At 40.4% G+C, this 16239-nt stretch overlaps 1 protein-coding gene across 1 annotated transcript in view; it reads right to left on the bottom strand.

Annotated features, from left to right (window-relative positions):
* Nucleotides 1–726: 726 nt before the first annotated feature.
* tma16 (translation machinery associated 16 homolog) overlaps nt 727–16239 on the bottom strand; it is a 48864-nt gene continuing 33351 nt past the window's right edge. The window contains exons 6-7 of the mRNA XM_078540765.1: nt 3492–3534; nt 727–2466 (exon numbers count right to left, since the gene is read on the bottom strand). Coding sequence (XP_078396891.1) covers nt 2316–2466; nt 3492–3534 — 194 coding nt within the window. The 3' untranslated portion in view covers nt 727–2315. The remainder of the gene's footprint in view (nt 2467–3491; nt 3535–16239) is intronic.

Genomic DNA, 16239 nt, shown 5'->3' with positions numbered 1-16239 from the left:
GGAAAATTCACCAAGATGAGGCCCAAATCAATTAGGCAGAAAGGTCAGTAAATAACTCAGCAGTAGGAGTGGGAAAATTCAAAAATAAATTCCTATAAGCTGAAGAGGTTGCATTAAATAGAATGCTTTGGATAAACATTGTATTTATATAGCACCTGCAATGTAATTAAACCTACCAAAGTATTTCACAGGGGCATTATAATGCAAAACTTGGCATCAAGCTTCTAAAGGAATTATTTGGTCAGATGATTAAAAGCTCAGTCAAAGAGGTGTTTTTAAGGAGTGTCTTAAAGGATGAAAGAGAGGAAGAGAGGTGGAAAGGTTTGGGGAAAATTCCAGAGCTAAACGACTTGGCAATTTAAGAACTGGCCAATAGTGGAGCAATTAAAATCTAGGATGTTCGGGATGCCAGAATTAGAGAAGTGCAGATATCTCAGAAGACTATGGGGCCGGAGGAGAATACAGAGGTTGAGATTAAATTTAAAAGGGCTGCATGTGATAATTAGGACTAACAATGCTAAAAGATAATAATGAATAATGGTATAGCATGGAGGTGAAATGGGAGGGTAAGATAGGCTGCCAGGTAATAAGATAAAAGGTTAGCCGATACTACAAAATTAAATTAGGATAAAGTGTGAAATATTTAAAGACAGCATATTCAAATATAAAGGAGGGAGTCTAACTGGTGGGGGGAGGGTGTGGATATTAATCAAGGAATGGCAAATATTACATTATCTTTATACTTTTGTTTACAAACGTGACAAAAAGTGAGAATACAGATGCACTACAGAAGGATATGGAGCATTTGTGAGTACCAACTATGGAAAAGGAATATATTTGATGTAGAAATTGGATGGATAATACATTGGGCCCTGATGGCATGTGTCCTAGGTTGATGAAAGAATTTGGAGGAGATGGTAACAGCTCTGGTCACAACTTTTTAATACCAGTTCAAATATTAATCACTCTTCCCATGAATAAGTGATTCCTGGCATCAGCCCTGCACTTACTCCTTAACAGTTTGAATACATGTCCCTCACCTACACCCTCTTTTTACTTCAATCATGGCTCAACTTTTTTCTATTATAAGCAGACTGGTCACTGAACTTCTTTGGAAAGAAAGCTGCATGTGAGAAGGTCTGAAGAAATTGTACATTTTTTTTTGTTTGTTTATGCATCCATTTCACAAGAATCTTATCAGTCCAGCTTTACTTCCTTTCAAAGAAGCAATTTTTTAGGTTTATTTTCCTTTAACAATTTGCATTTATATAGCGCTTTAAAAAAGTAGACACCCCAAGGCACTTCACAGGAGCATTATCAGACAAAACAAAAAAAGGAAAGAGCTCAATTTATTTTTCTCATCTTACTGCAACAGAAGTGCATGATCCAAAATCAGCTGAAATATTTCTGCCAAAACCAAGTCAACAATTCAAATACAGGATACAGTGGCTCAAAAATTATGTTGCAAGAAAATCTGTTCTCGTAAGACAATTTCTTATTCATCTGAAAATCCTTCCCCTTTCTTATTCTTCTTTAGCCCATAAAAGGCTGGTGATATGATGCTAGAATTCTTTTAGCCACTGGATTTAAGTCTAGTCTTTCTCTCCTCACTCCCCCACACCACCACTACAACAGCCCCGCCCCTACTCCTGGGTCTATCAGCAATATTTGAATGCTGGTAGCAATAAATAAGTTTCCATTGTCGCAGTAATGCCAATCAGTAAATCCAGGCTATTGGATAGATTGACAAATTTTATCTGGTTTTCTCCACTTCCTATTGAGCAAACTAATAATCTCATCTATGCTTTATTAAATTAACAATAAGCCATGTATAAACGCAAAAACAAATCCCAGCATTTAATAAATTGTGGTAGAGATGAGAAGGAGCAGCTTCACTTTTAAGTTTAAAAATCATAACTCGGAAAAATAAATTTCTTCATAATACATCACATGGGAAGAAATGATTAAAAAATTCTCAACGATAGCAGATTGGAGGTAAAGGATCATTTGAAACATCTGTTTTGCTAGCACTATCATGTTTTAATAGGTATTACTTTCTAGACCAGCTTTCTTTTATAAATATAAAAAAGTTTTTGATAATTGCTAAATTAAAATAAATTACAGTCTTAGTCTGAGATTCTGAAGGAAACCACTTCATAGGTAATACAATACTTAGGCTTGCTGTGCATTTCTTTGAGAATATATATCCTGAGTAGGAATATCTCAAGCGTCTAACACATGGATCATATTGCTCAATAGTTGATCTAGCGACTTTTCCCCCAATGAGAGTTTGACATTTTCTTGTTTCTCTTTCTTTAATGTTCTGACACATGCTCTTGATCCATCTCGTTCTGCAAGCCTACTCCATTTTCTTCTTTACATTTTCTCTGGTTAGAAATGGAATCTTTTACTGAGAGTTTTTTCATTTTCACATTTGGAAGCTTTTTTAGGTCTCCATCCCATTCTCTTGAGAGTAAAAAGAAACATGAATCAGAAAAATTAAAAGAAAATAAAAATACAGCCAGCTTTCTACTGTCTGCTCTATTCATTAAGCACCAATTTGGCTCAGCTGGTGGCAGGCTTGTCAGAAAATCAAAGGTGCATGCTCAAGTTGCACTGCAGGACCTGAGCATAATCTAGTTTGATACTTCAGGACTGAAGGAATGTTCCATGTTGGAAAACTGGTTCTTCAGATGAGACATTAAATCGTAAGGGACCTGTCAATCTGTACAGGTGCACGCTAAAGATCCAACAGCAATGTTTCAAAGAGAAGTGACTTCTCCTGGCGTCTCAACCAACATTGTTCCTTCAAATATAATGATTTAATTTAACATTCATCACATCTCTGTTTGGGGATCTTACTGTGCTCCAAATGGCTGCAATGTTTGTCTACAGCCTACACATCAAAGTAGTTAATTGCATGTGTAGTGCTCTGGGTAGTTTCCAAGAAGCATGATAAGACTCTGTATCAACACTTGATTTTCTTTCCACTACTATACAATGTCAATCCAATAATTAATTCAGCCAATCATACAATTATTCATTTACAGAAAGAAAAAGATTGTCATTTAATTATTTTGGCTGAAGGGGCAGCATGTATTGTAGAAATCAAAACTGGATAAGCGGGGGACAAAGTATTCATGCATTTGACCAAATTTTCAATTATGTGGATCCAATTAGATACCCAATAAAGCACTTTACCCCTCACTCTTTTCATATTTGCTGCCATTACAAAGACAGGCCATTTAACCTAATTAGAAAATGGCCAATTTAGAGGATCAAATCTATGTCAACTGAGATCTCAAAAGACTACATCAAATACAATAAACAAATATTAGTTCAGTAATTTTTAACCCGTAGCTAAGTGTTTCAAAACTACTTATGAGAAGCCATACACAGGCGTATTACCCTGTTGTGCAATGCGTATGCGCTACTTCTAAATTTGTTGGATGGAAATTGGAGAAACAAAACTAAATACAGAGCAAACATACCTGAAGATTTTCAGATGCTTTGCATTGATAATATCTGGTATCTCTGCAGAAAGAAAGCAATGAGTTGAATAAAATAAAACGTTTTTCTTAAACTAATCAAAGCTATAAATAAATTTACCCAATTATGCCTCTCCAAACTCTATACTTGATGTACCAAATGAAATTCTGGTCATAAATCTGCAGTCAGGATATCTAGGCATTCCAACAGTGCAGAAAATGGAGACTAAACTGATACCTTTGAGGCATTTGAGCTATGAGGAAAGGATGAAGAGCCCAGGGTTAATAACTTTGGAGAACAGAAAATTCAGGAGAATATTATTCAAGTATTGAAGATCCTTATAGAATAAATAAATTGAACACAATAAGGTTTTCAAGGCCATGACAAACGTTAGAACCAGGGGACACATAGTCAAGCTTAGAGGAAAGAAGGTTCATAATTGATTTAGATTTAATTATGTTACGTACAGGGTAGTGAATAGGACGATTGGACTGCCAAAGGGTACAGTGTTGAAAATTTTATAGCAAAATTAAATAATTATTTCTGAGTGTTAAAAAACCTATTTTTAGGTTTGTTAATAAAGTATAACATTGTGACACTTCTATTACTCTACATAAAGTGAACTACTTCTCCAAGGAAGTAGAGAAAGGAAAAAAAACAACTTTGACAGCTTCACAGAAGCTAACCACAGCTACAACTAGAGGGCAACATTTAGAGAAGTTCAGAATTAATTCAACCTCCCACTCTTTTAGCACAGAAAGAATACAAATATAAAGATAAAGATAAATATCCAACAGTTTTGCTGCTACTTTTGGCTTTTACCAGTTACAGCAGAAGTCTAATTCTGGAAAGCCTTTTGACTCCTGAGTTAACAGTTGTACACTTAAAAAAAGCATCAGAGTTAACTCAAGCATTCTTTCTTAATAAAAACAAGGGAACTATAAATTCTTTATGCTACTAAATGAAAATATAAGTGCATTAGTCAGGTAACATTTCAAGAGATGATTGCTCATGGGCACCACTTTCCAGTAATTCAAATGAATGATGGTGTCTCAGAAAGAGATTTTCCATTAATATTTGATGGATACAATTCTGTGCTGCTTTTAGTGAAGAATATTTCCTTTGCATTTTTTTCAGAGCAAAAGGCATTCAATCATTGTTTAGTGGTTTTCAAAGCTTAAACCATTTGAGTTAAAAAAGAGCTATAAACTTCACTTAAATTCCATATACAAGATAGGATAAAAAACTAGTATGAACACAAGTTAACTTGCTAATGAGGAATAACATAGTATAAGCTAAAAGCACTGCAAAGAGATTATTAGTGAGCAACATCAATCTTCTCTCCTGCTACTCACCACTCCTCCAAACCCTTCAAGTTTGAAGTTCATGCTTGCCACTTTGGAAGACTAATAGTACAAAATAAAGCATAGCTAAAGCAAAATCTCTTGCTCCTGGCTGGCATTTGGTTTTGTGGATATCAGGTTTATTGTAACAGGGATGGAGTGAAAGGAAAAAAGAATTTTGTTGACATTCATTACACAAGGTATCACAGAAATATCAAGAGCATTGAGATCAACTATTTATCATTACATTTTAAGGACTGGCCTTAGAGATTGACATTTTGAGACTTTAGGCCATGAACCTCAGAGTTGTAATGCAACGAGCTTCTGCTTTTCCTGCTGGTTTTTATTTACCAATAAGTGCATTCTGAGGAATTATTCAGCAATATATTATTTTGAAATATTAGCTATAAAAGTTACCAGAATAAGACTTTCAGCTAGATCTTCACTTCTATGAACATAAAATATAAACAGCATGAAAATGCTTCCATTATGTTGTTTTCGTGAAAATTCTGAGGTGTGACAGCAGCTTTGGCATCACAATTTTTGGGGACAAATAAAAGGTTGCTACAAACTTAAGCCAAACTTTCAGACAGAATCCAAATATATTTCAAACATCAAGTAATTCAAGGAAACAGTATATCTACTACAAAAAGGAAAGCTATACTTACCTTTGTAAAAAAAACAACAGGCAATTTGATCCACCAATTCTATGCTGGTGATTTTCTCTAAATGAGCCACCTAGTCCAATCGGACTCTAAACTTCACTAACCAAACTTTAATCCTTTTCTTCAAGGAATTTCCTAATTCAGCAAATTTGGCTACAATACGTTCGTCCCTTCAGCTGAGTCATTAATATAGATCGTAAATAGTTGAAGTTCTGATTGGGCGCAGTGAAAGTTTTCATTGCAGACAATACACCAGATGAATACCTGCACACCAGAACTAGCCACTCCAGTAGTCAGGCTGTTCCAGTGCTGCTATGACCCTAGGATTTACTTACAATGTGAAAAATTGGTGCATCTTATTCACAAAAAAATAGGATAAATCTAAACTGGCCAATTAGTTTCCTGTCAGCCTCCTTCCAATCATCGTAAACTGATGGAAAGTGTCATCAACAGTGCTGACAAATGACCTATATTGCTCATCAATAACCTGCTCAGCTATGCTTAGTTTGGGAACTGTTCTGCTTCAGACCTCATCACAGGCTCGATCCGGACATGGACGCACGAAGTGAACATTAGAAGATAACAGTAGTTTCCCTCCAACATGAAGACATAATTCAACAAAGTATGGCTCCAAACCCTAGGAAGTGAGCCCTTTATAACCAAGTTTAGTCTGTTTATATAGATTGAAAAGAGCAAAGGCTGTATCACTGACCCCTAGGGAATACTACAGTATACAAATCAACAAAATTGACAGGTAGGAAAAGACCAGCTTGTCCACCAAACCTGCCCCATACCACAATGTTTGGACTAGTATGACTAAATGATTCTTCCTTCCTCCCCAAACCCCAGCCATGTAACCTTCAGCAATGCAGGAAAGAAATGACCAAGGGCCAATAGGGAAAAATACTCTGAAATAGTACTCTCCAGCCCCTGCTGGAAATCAAAGCCAGTCCAGGAGATCATGTAGACCAACTGTTGTCAATAAAGACAGTTATCTTCCATATGGGGTCATTTCTGTCCCAATCAAGAACTTGTTCAGCTCCCTTTTCAAGGCATGCAGAGCGTAAGAGATCCACCACATCAGCAGGGAATCTAGAGGTTTGGGAAAAGTAGAACCACCTAACAACCATTTCTACTCTTACAAAATGCAAACTTGTGCCTTGTGGTCCTCCCCAATCTGCTAAACTGGGATAACTTGTCAATAGAGATGCAATCCACTTAAAAAGGGAGGCAGAGAGAAAACAGGGAATTATAGACCAGTCAGCCTGACGTCGGTAGTGGGGAAAATTCTAGAGTCCATTATAAAAGATTTAATAGCTGAGCACGTGGAAAACAGTGGCAGAATCGGACAGAGTAAGCATGGATTTATGGAAGGGAAATCATGCTTGACAAATCTACTGGAATTTTTCGAGGATGTAACTAGTAGAGTTGATGAGCGGGAGCCAGTGGATGTGGTTTATTTGGACTTTCGACGAAGTCCCACATAAGAGATTGGCGTGTAAAATTAAAGCGCATGGGATTAGGGGTGGTGTATTGAGATGGATAGAAAACTGGTTGGCAGACAGGAAACAAAGAGTAGGAATAAACAGGTCCTTTTTCCGAATGGCAGGCAGTGTCTAGTGGGGTACCGCAGGGATTGGTGCTGTGACCCCAGTTATTCACAATATATATTAATGATTTAGATGAGGGAATTAAATGTAATATCTCCAAATTTGCAGGTGACACAAATCTGGGTGGGAGGGTGAGCTGTGAGGAGGATGCAGAGATGCTTCAGTGTGATTTGGACAAGCTGATTGAGTGGGCAAATGCATGGCAGATGCAGTATAATGTGGATAAATGTGAGGTTATCCATTTTGGTAGCAAAAACAGGAAGGCAGATTATTATCTGAATGGCTATAAATTGAGAGAGGGGAATGTGCAACAAGACCTGGGTGTCCTTGTACACCAGTCGCTGAATGTAAGCATGCAGGTGCAGCAGGCGGTAAAGAAGGCAAATGGTAAAACAAAAACAGAAATACCAGGAAAAACTCAGCAGGTCTGGCAGCATCGGCGGAGAAGAACAAAGTTGACGTTTCGAGTCCTCATGACCCTTCAACAGAACTAAGTAAAAATAGGAGAGGGGTGAAATATAAGCTGGTTTACGGTGGGGGAGTGGGGGGAGAGAAGTGGGGGTGGTGGTGGGGGGGTGGTTGTAGGGACAAGCAAGCAGTGATAGGAGCAGATAACCAAAAGATGTCACAGACAAAAGAACAAAGAGGTGGTGATATTATCTAAAAGAATGTGCTAATTAAGAATGGATAGCAGGACACGCAAGGTACAGAAGGCAAATGGTATGTTGGCCTTCATAGCCAGAGGATTCAAGTACAGGAACAGGGATGTCTTGCGATTGTACAGGGCCTTGGTGAGACCAAACCTGGAATATTGTGTGCAGTTTTGGTCTCCTTATCTGAGGAAGGATGTACTTGCTATAGAGAGAATGCAGTGAAGGTTTACCCCACTGATTCCTGGGATGGCGGGACTGACATATGAGGAGAGATTGAGTCGATTAGGATTATATTCGCTGGAGTTCAGGAGAATGAGGGGGGGATCTCATAGAAACCTATAAAGTCTGAACAGGACCAGACAGGGTAGATGCAGGAGGATGTTCCCGATGGTGGGGGAGTCCAGAACCAGGGGTCACAGTCTGAAGATATGGGGTAGACCATTTAGGGCTGAGATGAGGAGAAATTTCTTCACCCAGAGAGTGGTGAGCCTGTGGAATTCGTTACCACAGAAAGTAGTTGAGACCAAAACATTGTATGTTTTCAAGAAGGAATTAGATGTAGCTCTTGGGGCGAAAGGGATCAAAGGTTATGGGGAGAAAGTGGGAGCAGGCTATTGAGTTGGATGATCAGCCATGATCATAATGAATGGCGGAGCAGGCTCAAAGAGCCGAATGGCCTATTCCTGCTCCTAGTTTCTATGTTTCTAGCCCTTTAATTATCTTACAGACATCCATCAGGTCACCTCTAAGTCACACTGCTTTAAAGTAAATAGACTAAGGTGCTTGAGTTATCTAAGTAGTTGAGGTTTTTTAAGATAGGAATCATTCTTGTAGCTCTTCTATTAAAGTATATTTTTGGCTGTGGAGTCAATTCCAAATCCAGCTTTTCAAATTTTTTACTGATTATTTACTGATAGAACAAGATTCTATCCTGTGAAGTAATCTAATGTGATGTACCATATCATAGACCTTCTGAAGCCCCAGATAAACAACGTCTACTGGATTTTCCTCATCCACCACCCTAGTGGCTTCCTCAAAAAAAAGACTCATATGTTCGTGCACCATCTGTTACTTTGAAAGTCATGAGGTGCCTTTTCCTTTCTCATCATCAATGCATTACTGGGAAGATGCTAGAAGGTTTGTCAGCTCTGATTTGTCCTTTTTCTGAAACAGAAATTACCCGAGAACAGTTTCCACTTTAAGGGAACCTTCCCTGACTCAACTGAACTATTGAAGCTACAGAGAGGGAGAAGGGAGGGGTTGGGCAGTCATAGAGCACCTGCCCCAAATCTTTTCATCATCAATGGTTGAATATTATCCAGATATGGCACCCTACCATTTTTGCGCTATATTAAGAATGCTATTCAATACAGAACACACCACCACACCTCAATCTGGGGCACAAGCATCTACTGGAGTAGAGACTGAAACAAAACAGTCGTTCAGCAGCTCTGCCATAAGCTGAGCATCAATTTGAATCAGCCCTATGATATATCCCTCCAGTTCAATTAGCATCCTTTAATCATTCTCAAATCCGAGTCACCAAGGACAGAATTTTGCCTTCGTTGGGCAGGTGTGGCAGCCGCGCCTGGGAGCAGTCGTGAAGCCGACTGCCACCTGCGATCGAGCCCCGACATGGGTTTCACGCTGGCTGGCCAATTAACAGTGCTGGCGGGGTGGGGGCAGGAGGAGCATAAGCGCGCAAGTGTGCACGCGCGCAGTTAAAGCTCCCTGAGGCATCTCTGTACCTCAGGGAGCTGAAGAATTTTAAAAATACAAAGTAAAGAATTTAAAAATGTTAATAACATATCTCCTCGTGTGACGCTCGCCCGATGTCATCGCGCGTCTTTTTACGCTCGTTTGGGTCGGGCACGCACCCGTCTGAAGAGTGCAATATTCGGCCCCATGTGTCTTAATTTTAATTAGTAAGTCTCCTATGGGGAACCTTTTCAAATATCTTTCAAAACTTCCTATATATAATAATGTAGACTGCAAAGTTATCAACAAACTCCATTACCTCCTCAAGGAATCTGACAAATTTGTCAGAAACAAGTTGCCTTTACATATTCATGCTGGGTGTCTTTGGTTAATCCATATTTTTCAAGGTGAGATTAATTTTTTTCTATAGTGGGCTTTCTACAAGCTTTGGATTTGCAGAATTTTCTAAAACGTACTTTCTGGCAAAAACCAGGAATGCCGGGAATAAAATTCCAGCTATTGCCTTATATTAGTGAAAACTTTCAGCTAAAAATTGTTAATTAACATGTTTTGATTTAGCCAGGCACTAAATTCTAAACTATATTTTTTTCTTAAATAGACAATTTAGAATTGCATCAGCTGCCAACCACATGTGCAAAATTACCACAGTGAATAGTAGGGCAAGAAGTGTGAGAACGAAAGGGTATAATAAATATGAACACTTATCTGAACATGAAGAGGCAGAAAAAAAATTATCATCCAACTGATAGCATACAAAAAAAAGTGAATGATTCAACCCTGGCACTGCCAATAACCACTTATTTCAAAGAGGTTCCCATGAAAGAAACATGAAATGAAAAAAAATCATCTCCTAATCTAAAATGGGGTTGAAGAACAATGCAATCATTTGGTCATTGAGTCATTTACGGCACAGGAGATGGTGGCATAGCAGTAATGCCACTGGACTACCAATCCAGAGGCCTAGGCAGCTGATGGAATTTAAATTCAATTAATAAATCTGGCCTAATGGTGGCCATGAAACTATCGTCCATTGTCGTCAAAACCTATCTGCTTCACTAATGCCTTTTAGGGAAGGATATCTACCATCCCTACCTGGTTTGACCTACATGTGACTCCAGACCCACTTGCAAATGCCCTCTGAAATGTCCTAGCAAGCCACTCAGTTGTATCAAACCACTAAAATTCCAAATGGAATGAAACTGGACAGACCATCCGGCATCGACCTAGGCACCTGAAACAACAATGGCACTTCTGGCCTCATCGAACCTGCGAAGTCTATTTAGGATTACTAATATTCCGGGGACTTGTGCCAAAACTGGGAGCGCTGTACTACAGATTAGTCAAGCAACAGCTTAACATAGTCATACTCATGGAATCATACCTTACAATGTCCCAGGCATCACCATCAGAGGTGGCAGAACAGTGGTATAATCCTCAACATCAACTCTGGACTCCATGAAATCTCATGGCCTCAGGTCAAACATGGGCACCTACCATGTTACTACCTACTGCCCTCCCTCAGCTGATTTTGAACACTGCCTGGAAGAAGCATTGAGCATAGAATGGCATAGAAGGGCATAGAATGTATTCTGTGTGGGGAACTTCAATGTCCATTAGCAGGAGTAGGTCAATAGCACCACTACTGACCGAGCCAGCTGAGTCCTAAAGGAAATAGGTGCTAGACTGGGTCCGCGGCAAGTAGTGACGGAATCAACAAGAGGGAAAAACCTACACGACCTCATCCTCACCAACTTACCTGTCATAGGTGCATCTGTCTATGACAGTATTGCTAGGAGTGACCACCGCACAGTCCTTGCGGAGAAGAAGTCCTGTCTTCACATTGACGATAGTCTCCATTGTGTTGTTTGGCATGACCACCGTGCTAAATGGGATAGATTTCGAACAGATCTAGCAACTGAAAACTGGCCATCCATGAGGCACTGTGACCATCAGCAGCAGCAGAACTGTACACAGCCGCAATCTGCAACCTCATGGCCTGGTACATCCCCCAATCTATCATTGCCATCAAGCCGGGGATCAACCCTCGTTCAATGAAGAGTGCAGGAGGGCATGCCAGGAGCAGAATCAGGCATACCTAAAAACGGGGTGTCAACCTGGTGAAGCTACAACACAGGACAACTTGCATGACAAACAGCGAAAGCAACATGCGATACAGAGCTAAGCGATCCCACAACCAATGGATCAGGTCTAAGCTCTGCAGTTCTGCCACATCCAGTCTTGAATGGTGAGGGTCAATTAAACAAGAGGAGCAGAAACTACAAATATCCCCATCCTCAATGATGGGGGAGCCCAGCACATCAGTGCAAAAGGTGGCGGCTCAAGCATTTGTAACCATCTTCAGCCAGAAGTGCCCAGTGGATGATCCACCTTGGCATCCTCCTGAGGTCCCCAGCATCACAGATGCTGGTCTTCAGCCAATTCTATTCACTCTACACGATATCAAGAAATGGCTGAAGGCAATGGATACTGCAAAGGCTAAGCGCTTTGAAACATTCCAGCAATAGTACAGAAGGTTTGTGCTCCAGAACTAGACATTCCCCTAGCCAAACTGTTCCAGTATAGCTACACTAGCATCTACCCTGCAATATGGAAAATTGCCCAGGTATGTCCTGCAAGACAAATCCAACCCGGCCAATTACCACCCCATCAGTCTACTCTCCACCATCAGCAAAGTGTTGGAAAGTGTCGTCAACAGTGCGATCAAGCGGCAATAACCTGCTAACTGACGCTATGTTTGGGTTCTGTCAGGACCACTCAGCTCTTGGCCTCATTACAGCCTTGGTCCAAACATGGACAAAAGAGCTGAACTCAAGAGTTGAAGTGAGAGTGACTGCCCTTGACATCAAGGCAGTATTTGACTGAGTATTGCATCAAGGACCCTAGCAAAACTGGAGTAAATGGGAATCAGGGGGAAAGCTCTCCTCCTAGCACAAAGGAAGATAGTTGTGGTTGTTGGAGGTCAGTCATCTCAGGCTCAAGGCATCATTGCAGGAGTTCTTCAGGGTAGTGTCCTGGGCCTAACTATCTCCAGCTGCTTCATCAGTGACCTTCTTTCCATCATAAGGTTAGAAGTGGGGATGTTTGCTGATGATTGCACAATGATCAGCACCATTCATGCCTCCTCAGATACTATAGCAGTCCATGCCAATATGCAGCAAGACCTGGATAACATTCAGGCCTGAACTGATAAGTAGTAAATAACATTTGCACCACACAAGTGCCAGACAATGACCATCTTCAACAAGAGAGAATCTAACCAACTCCCCTTAACATTCAGTGGCATTACCAATGCTGAACCCCCCAGTATAAATATCCTGGGGGTTACCACTGACTAGAAACTGAACTGAACCAGCCATATAAATACTGTGGTTGCAAGAGCAGGTTAGCATATAGGAATTCTGTGACAAGTAACTCACCTCCTGACTCCTCAAAGCCTGCCCACCATCGACCAGGCACAAGTCAGCAGTGTGATGGAATACTCTCCACTTTCCTGGATGAATGCAGTTCCAACAACACTCAAGACGCGTGACACCATCCAAGACAAAACTGGAGTGCTGGTTAGCACTCCACCCATCACCTTCAACCCTCACTCCCTCTACCACCAATGCACAGTGGCAGCACTGTGTACCATCTAGAAGATGCACTGCAGGAACTCAACAAGGCTCCTTTGCCAGCACCTTCCAAACCCACAACCTCTACCACCTGGAAGGACAACCTGCAAATCCCCCTCCAAGCCACTCACCATCCTGATTTGGAAATATATCACCATTCCTTCACTGTTGCTGGGTCAAAATCCTGGAGCTCCCTTCCTAACAGCACTGTGGGCGTACCTACGCCACATGGACTGCAGCGGTTCAAGGCAGCGATTCAAGGGCAATTCGGAATGGGCAATAAATGCTGGCCTAGCCAACAATGACCACATCCCGTGAAAGAAGAAATAAAATCATTTGGTCCATCAAGTGTCTACATGGAGCAATCCAGTCAGTCCCATTCCCCCACTCTTATAAAATTCTCCAATGAAGGTCAGCAAGTTTTAAATGATAAAAGTTGCATATGCATAAAGCTGCACTATATTTTTGAATATAACAAACTAACATTTGCAGTCATTTCTCACATTTATTTAAATGGATGCACCACACCCAAAGGCACTTTTATATTGACAGTCAGCTACTCAATGCAGATGCACTACTTCTGCTGTCAATAAAAGTTTAAAATAATGAACAAGGTCCTGAGAATAAAGGTCTGAGGCGTGAAACATGGTGCTTTTTTTTTTAAACTGAAGCTACATGCTGAATCTGCATTTAGGTACAAGAAAATTGGTGGTGGGTGGAGGGGGAGAGTACATTACAATCAAATGCCACTCTCTGAAGTCACAGCATCAATATAAAAGTTCCTAATCACGCACTTAACTTGGCAACCTATGAAAAGGATTCATTCATGAAGTTAAACAGTTTTTTAACAAAAGATTCTGGAAGGAATCTTCTGTTTCAGAACTTGTGCTTGGTTTGGTCAAGCTCACCAACTTATCACCATTTCCTCCCAGTTTGGGAGTGATTATCATATAGAACCAAAGAGGGAGAAAGGTTTTGTTTTAATGAGTTTTCTTCCGATCTCTTTTATAGTAGAGCAAAGTGAAAAAACAAGAGGATAATGGTCTCCATTCAAAATCAAGAACCCTGAGTCTGAAAATACTGAAGTAACAGTGAAAGATAACCAGTAGCCTGAAAACAAGCTGTGGAATACTGGCTTTGAAGTTTAATGCTTTGCTTTAAAATTTCACTTCCACTAACTTAGCAGTCATTAACCTGTTTAAAATTAGAACTGCCACTAAATGGAAGATATATAAATAAATGCATTGAAAGATTAAATTTGGGCAGATTTGCCCAAAGTGTCACTACAGGCCCATTATTACATATCATACAGCCCTAACCTTTTAGCAGCAACTTCGTGTCTTTTTGTAAGTTTTTGATTTTCCTCGGCCGATTATCTTCCTCTGTCTCTCATCTTTCGAATGCACTGACATATGACAGAGGAAAGACTCCAAAAGCCGTGGAAATCCTCTGGAAATTTCTTCTGCCAGCAGAATGAATCCAATAATGGGCAGGGGGAGAGAAGGGACAAGTACATTATAAGGTTAAAGTGTCTTCTGATCACATGCACACAAGTGATTTCCAGCAAGAGTTACTGGATGGTGATTTAGATCAGGACGCTACCTCTTCCTCACCAACATTAGAACCCTTGTCTATGCCTTTCTTGCCTAACAACTTGACTTTTATAACAATCTTTCAATTGGCCTCCCAAATGGGTCCTGCTGCACCAAGCAAGCTACCTTTAGGCGTGCAACAAGTGTAGCAGTTATTAAAATGAGGTTCAAGGTTCAATTCTGGCTGAGCCTCAGCTTCTACCAGATGCTTTGTCTGTTTCAGACCCAAAAGCACGCCTAGACCAGTTTCTAGCCTGCAATACCTGCACAAACAATTTGTTTCAAACAACTACACAAATGAATGTCCCGGTCTCACTGCAGTACAGGAATGTGGTGACGACAACTGCTCTCTACACTAGGATTTTTGTTGATTTGTGGAGCTCTTTGTTGTCAAACACTTGCTGCTGTAGTTTGTAGAAAGCTGAGCTGGTGCAGCTGGTCTGGTTCTGCTGATCTGGTGCTGGATCTCCTCGTCAATGATGGCTGTTTGAGAGAGGTGGCAGCCAAGGTATAGCTGCCCAGTGCTCAACATATTCCAGAGTCTCTCCTTCAACATATATGGGAGGTAGAATATTTGGTTGATCAGGTATGGGTTGACTTATTATTTTTATTTTGGCAACATTCGAGATCAGGTCAAGTCTCTTGTATGCAGGATTAAAGAGATTGAGAGTGGCTTGCAAATCTGGTGCAGAGTGGTCAACAACACTGCAAACTGTAGGTCAAGGATGTCTATGGTGGTCAGTTTAGCTTTGGCACAGAGGCGACTGAAGCTTTTCATCTAAGTGGTATTTAATACTCAAACCAGAGGGCAATTCTGCTCTGGGATTATGAGCACCTAGGGGCTAAATTAAAATGCAGAACCTCAAAGGTAATAATCTGACTTACTATCTGAGCCATGAGAAAAGTGGCATAAGGTAAATAAGACTAGAGATGTATGCACAGCTCAAAGATTGGTCTGGGAGAAATGTTTCAATTCATGGGACATTGGCACCAATACTGGGGAAAGTGGGAGCTGTACCATTGGGACAGTCTTCACCTGAACCATGCTGGGAGTAGTGATCTGACAAGTTGTATAACTAGGACGGTAGAGAGGGCTTTAAACTGAATAGTGTGGTGCAGTGATCATGTGAGTAGGGTAGCAATTTGTGTAACGATAACCAGAGAGTACAAACTTAAGTGTGCACCAGCAGATAAGGCCAGAAATTGCAAAAATGGTAAAAAGACAGAATTAAACGCTTTGTATCTGTACGTACTCAGCATTTGCAACAAAATGGATAAATTGTTGGTGCAGATAGAAATAAATATATATATGGCCTGATAGCCATTACAGAGAGACCAAGGCTGGAACCTGAATACTGAAGGGTGTTTGACATTTTAGAAAGACAGGAAACTAGGAAAAAGTGATGGGGTAGCTCTGTTAATTAAGGATGATATTTGGACAGTAGTAAGAGATGACCTTAGCTCGAAAGAACAAGATGTAGAATCAGTTTGGGTAGAGATAAGAAATGGGAAAGGTAAGAGGTCAGTTGCGGGGAG

Source organism: Cetorhinus maximus, chromosome 1 (genome assembly GCF_964194155.1).
Source record: "Cetorhinus maximus chromosome 1, sCetMax3.hap1.1, whole genome shotgun sequence".
NCBI lineage: Eukaryota > Metazoa > Chordata > Chondrichthyes > Lamniformes > Cetorhinidae > Cetorhinus > Cetorhinus maximus.
Note: the sequence above shows the minus strand (reverse complement) of the source record. Positions and strands in the feature narration are given on the sequence as shown.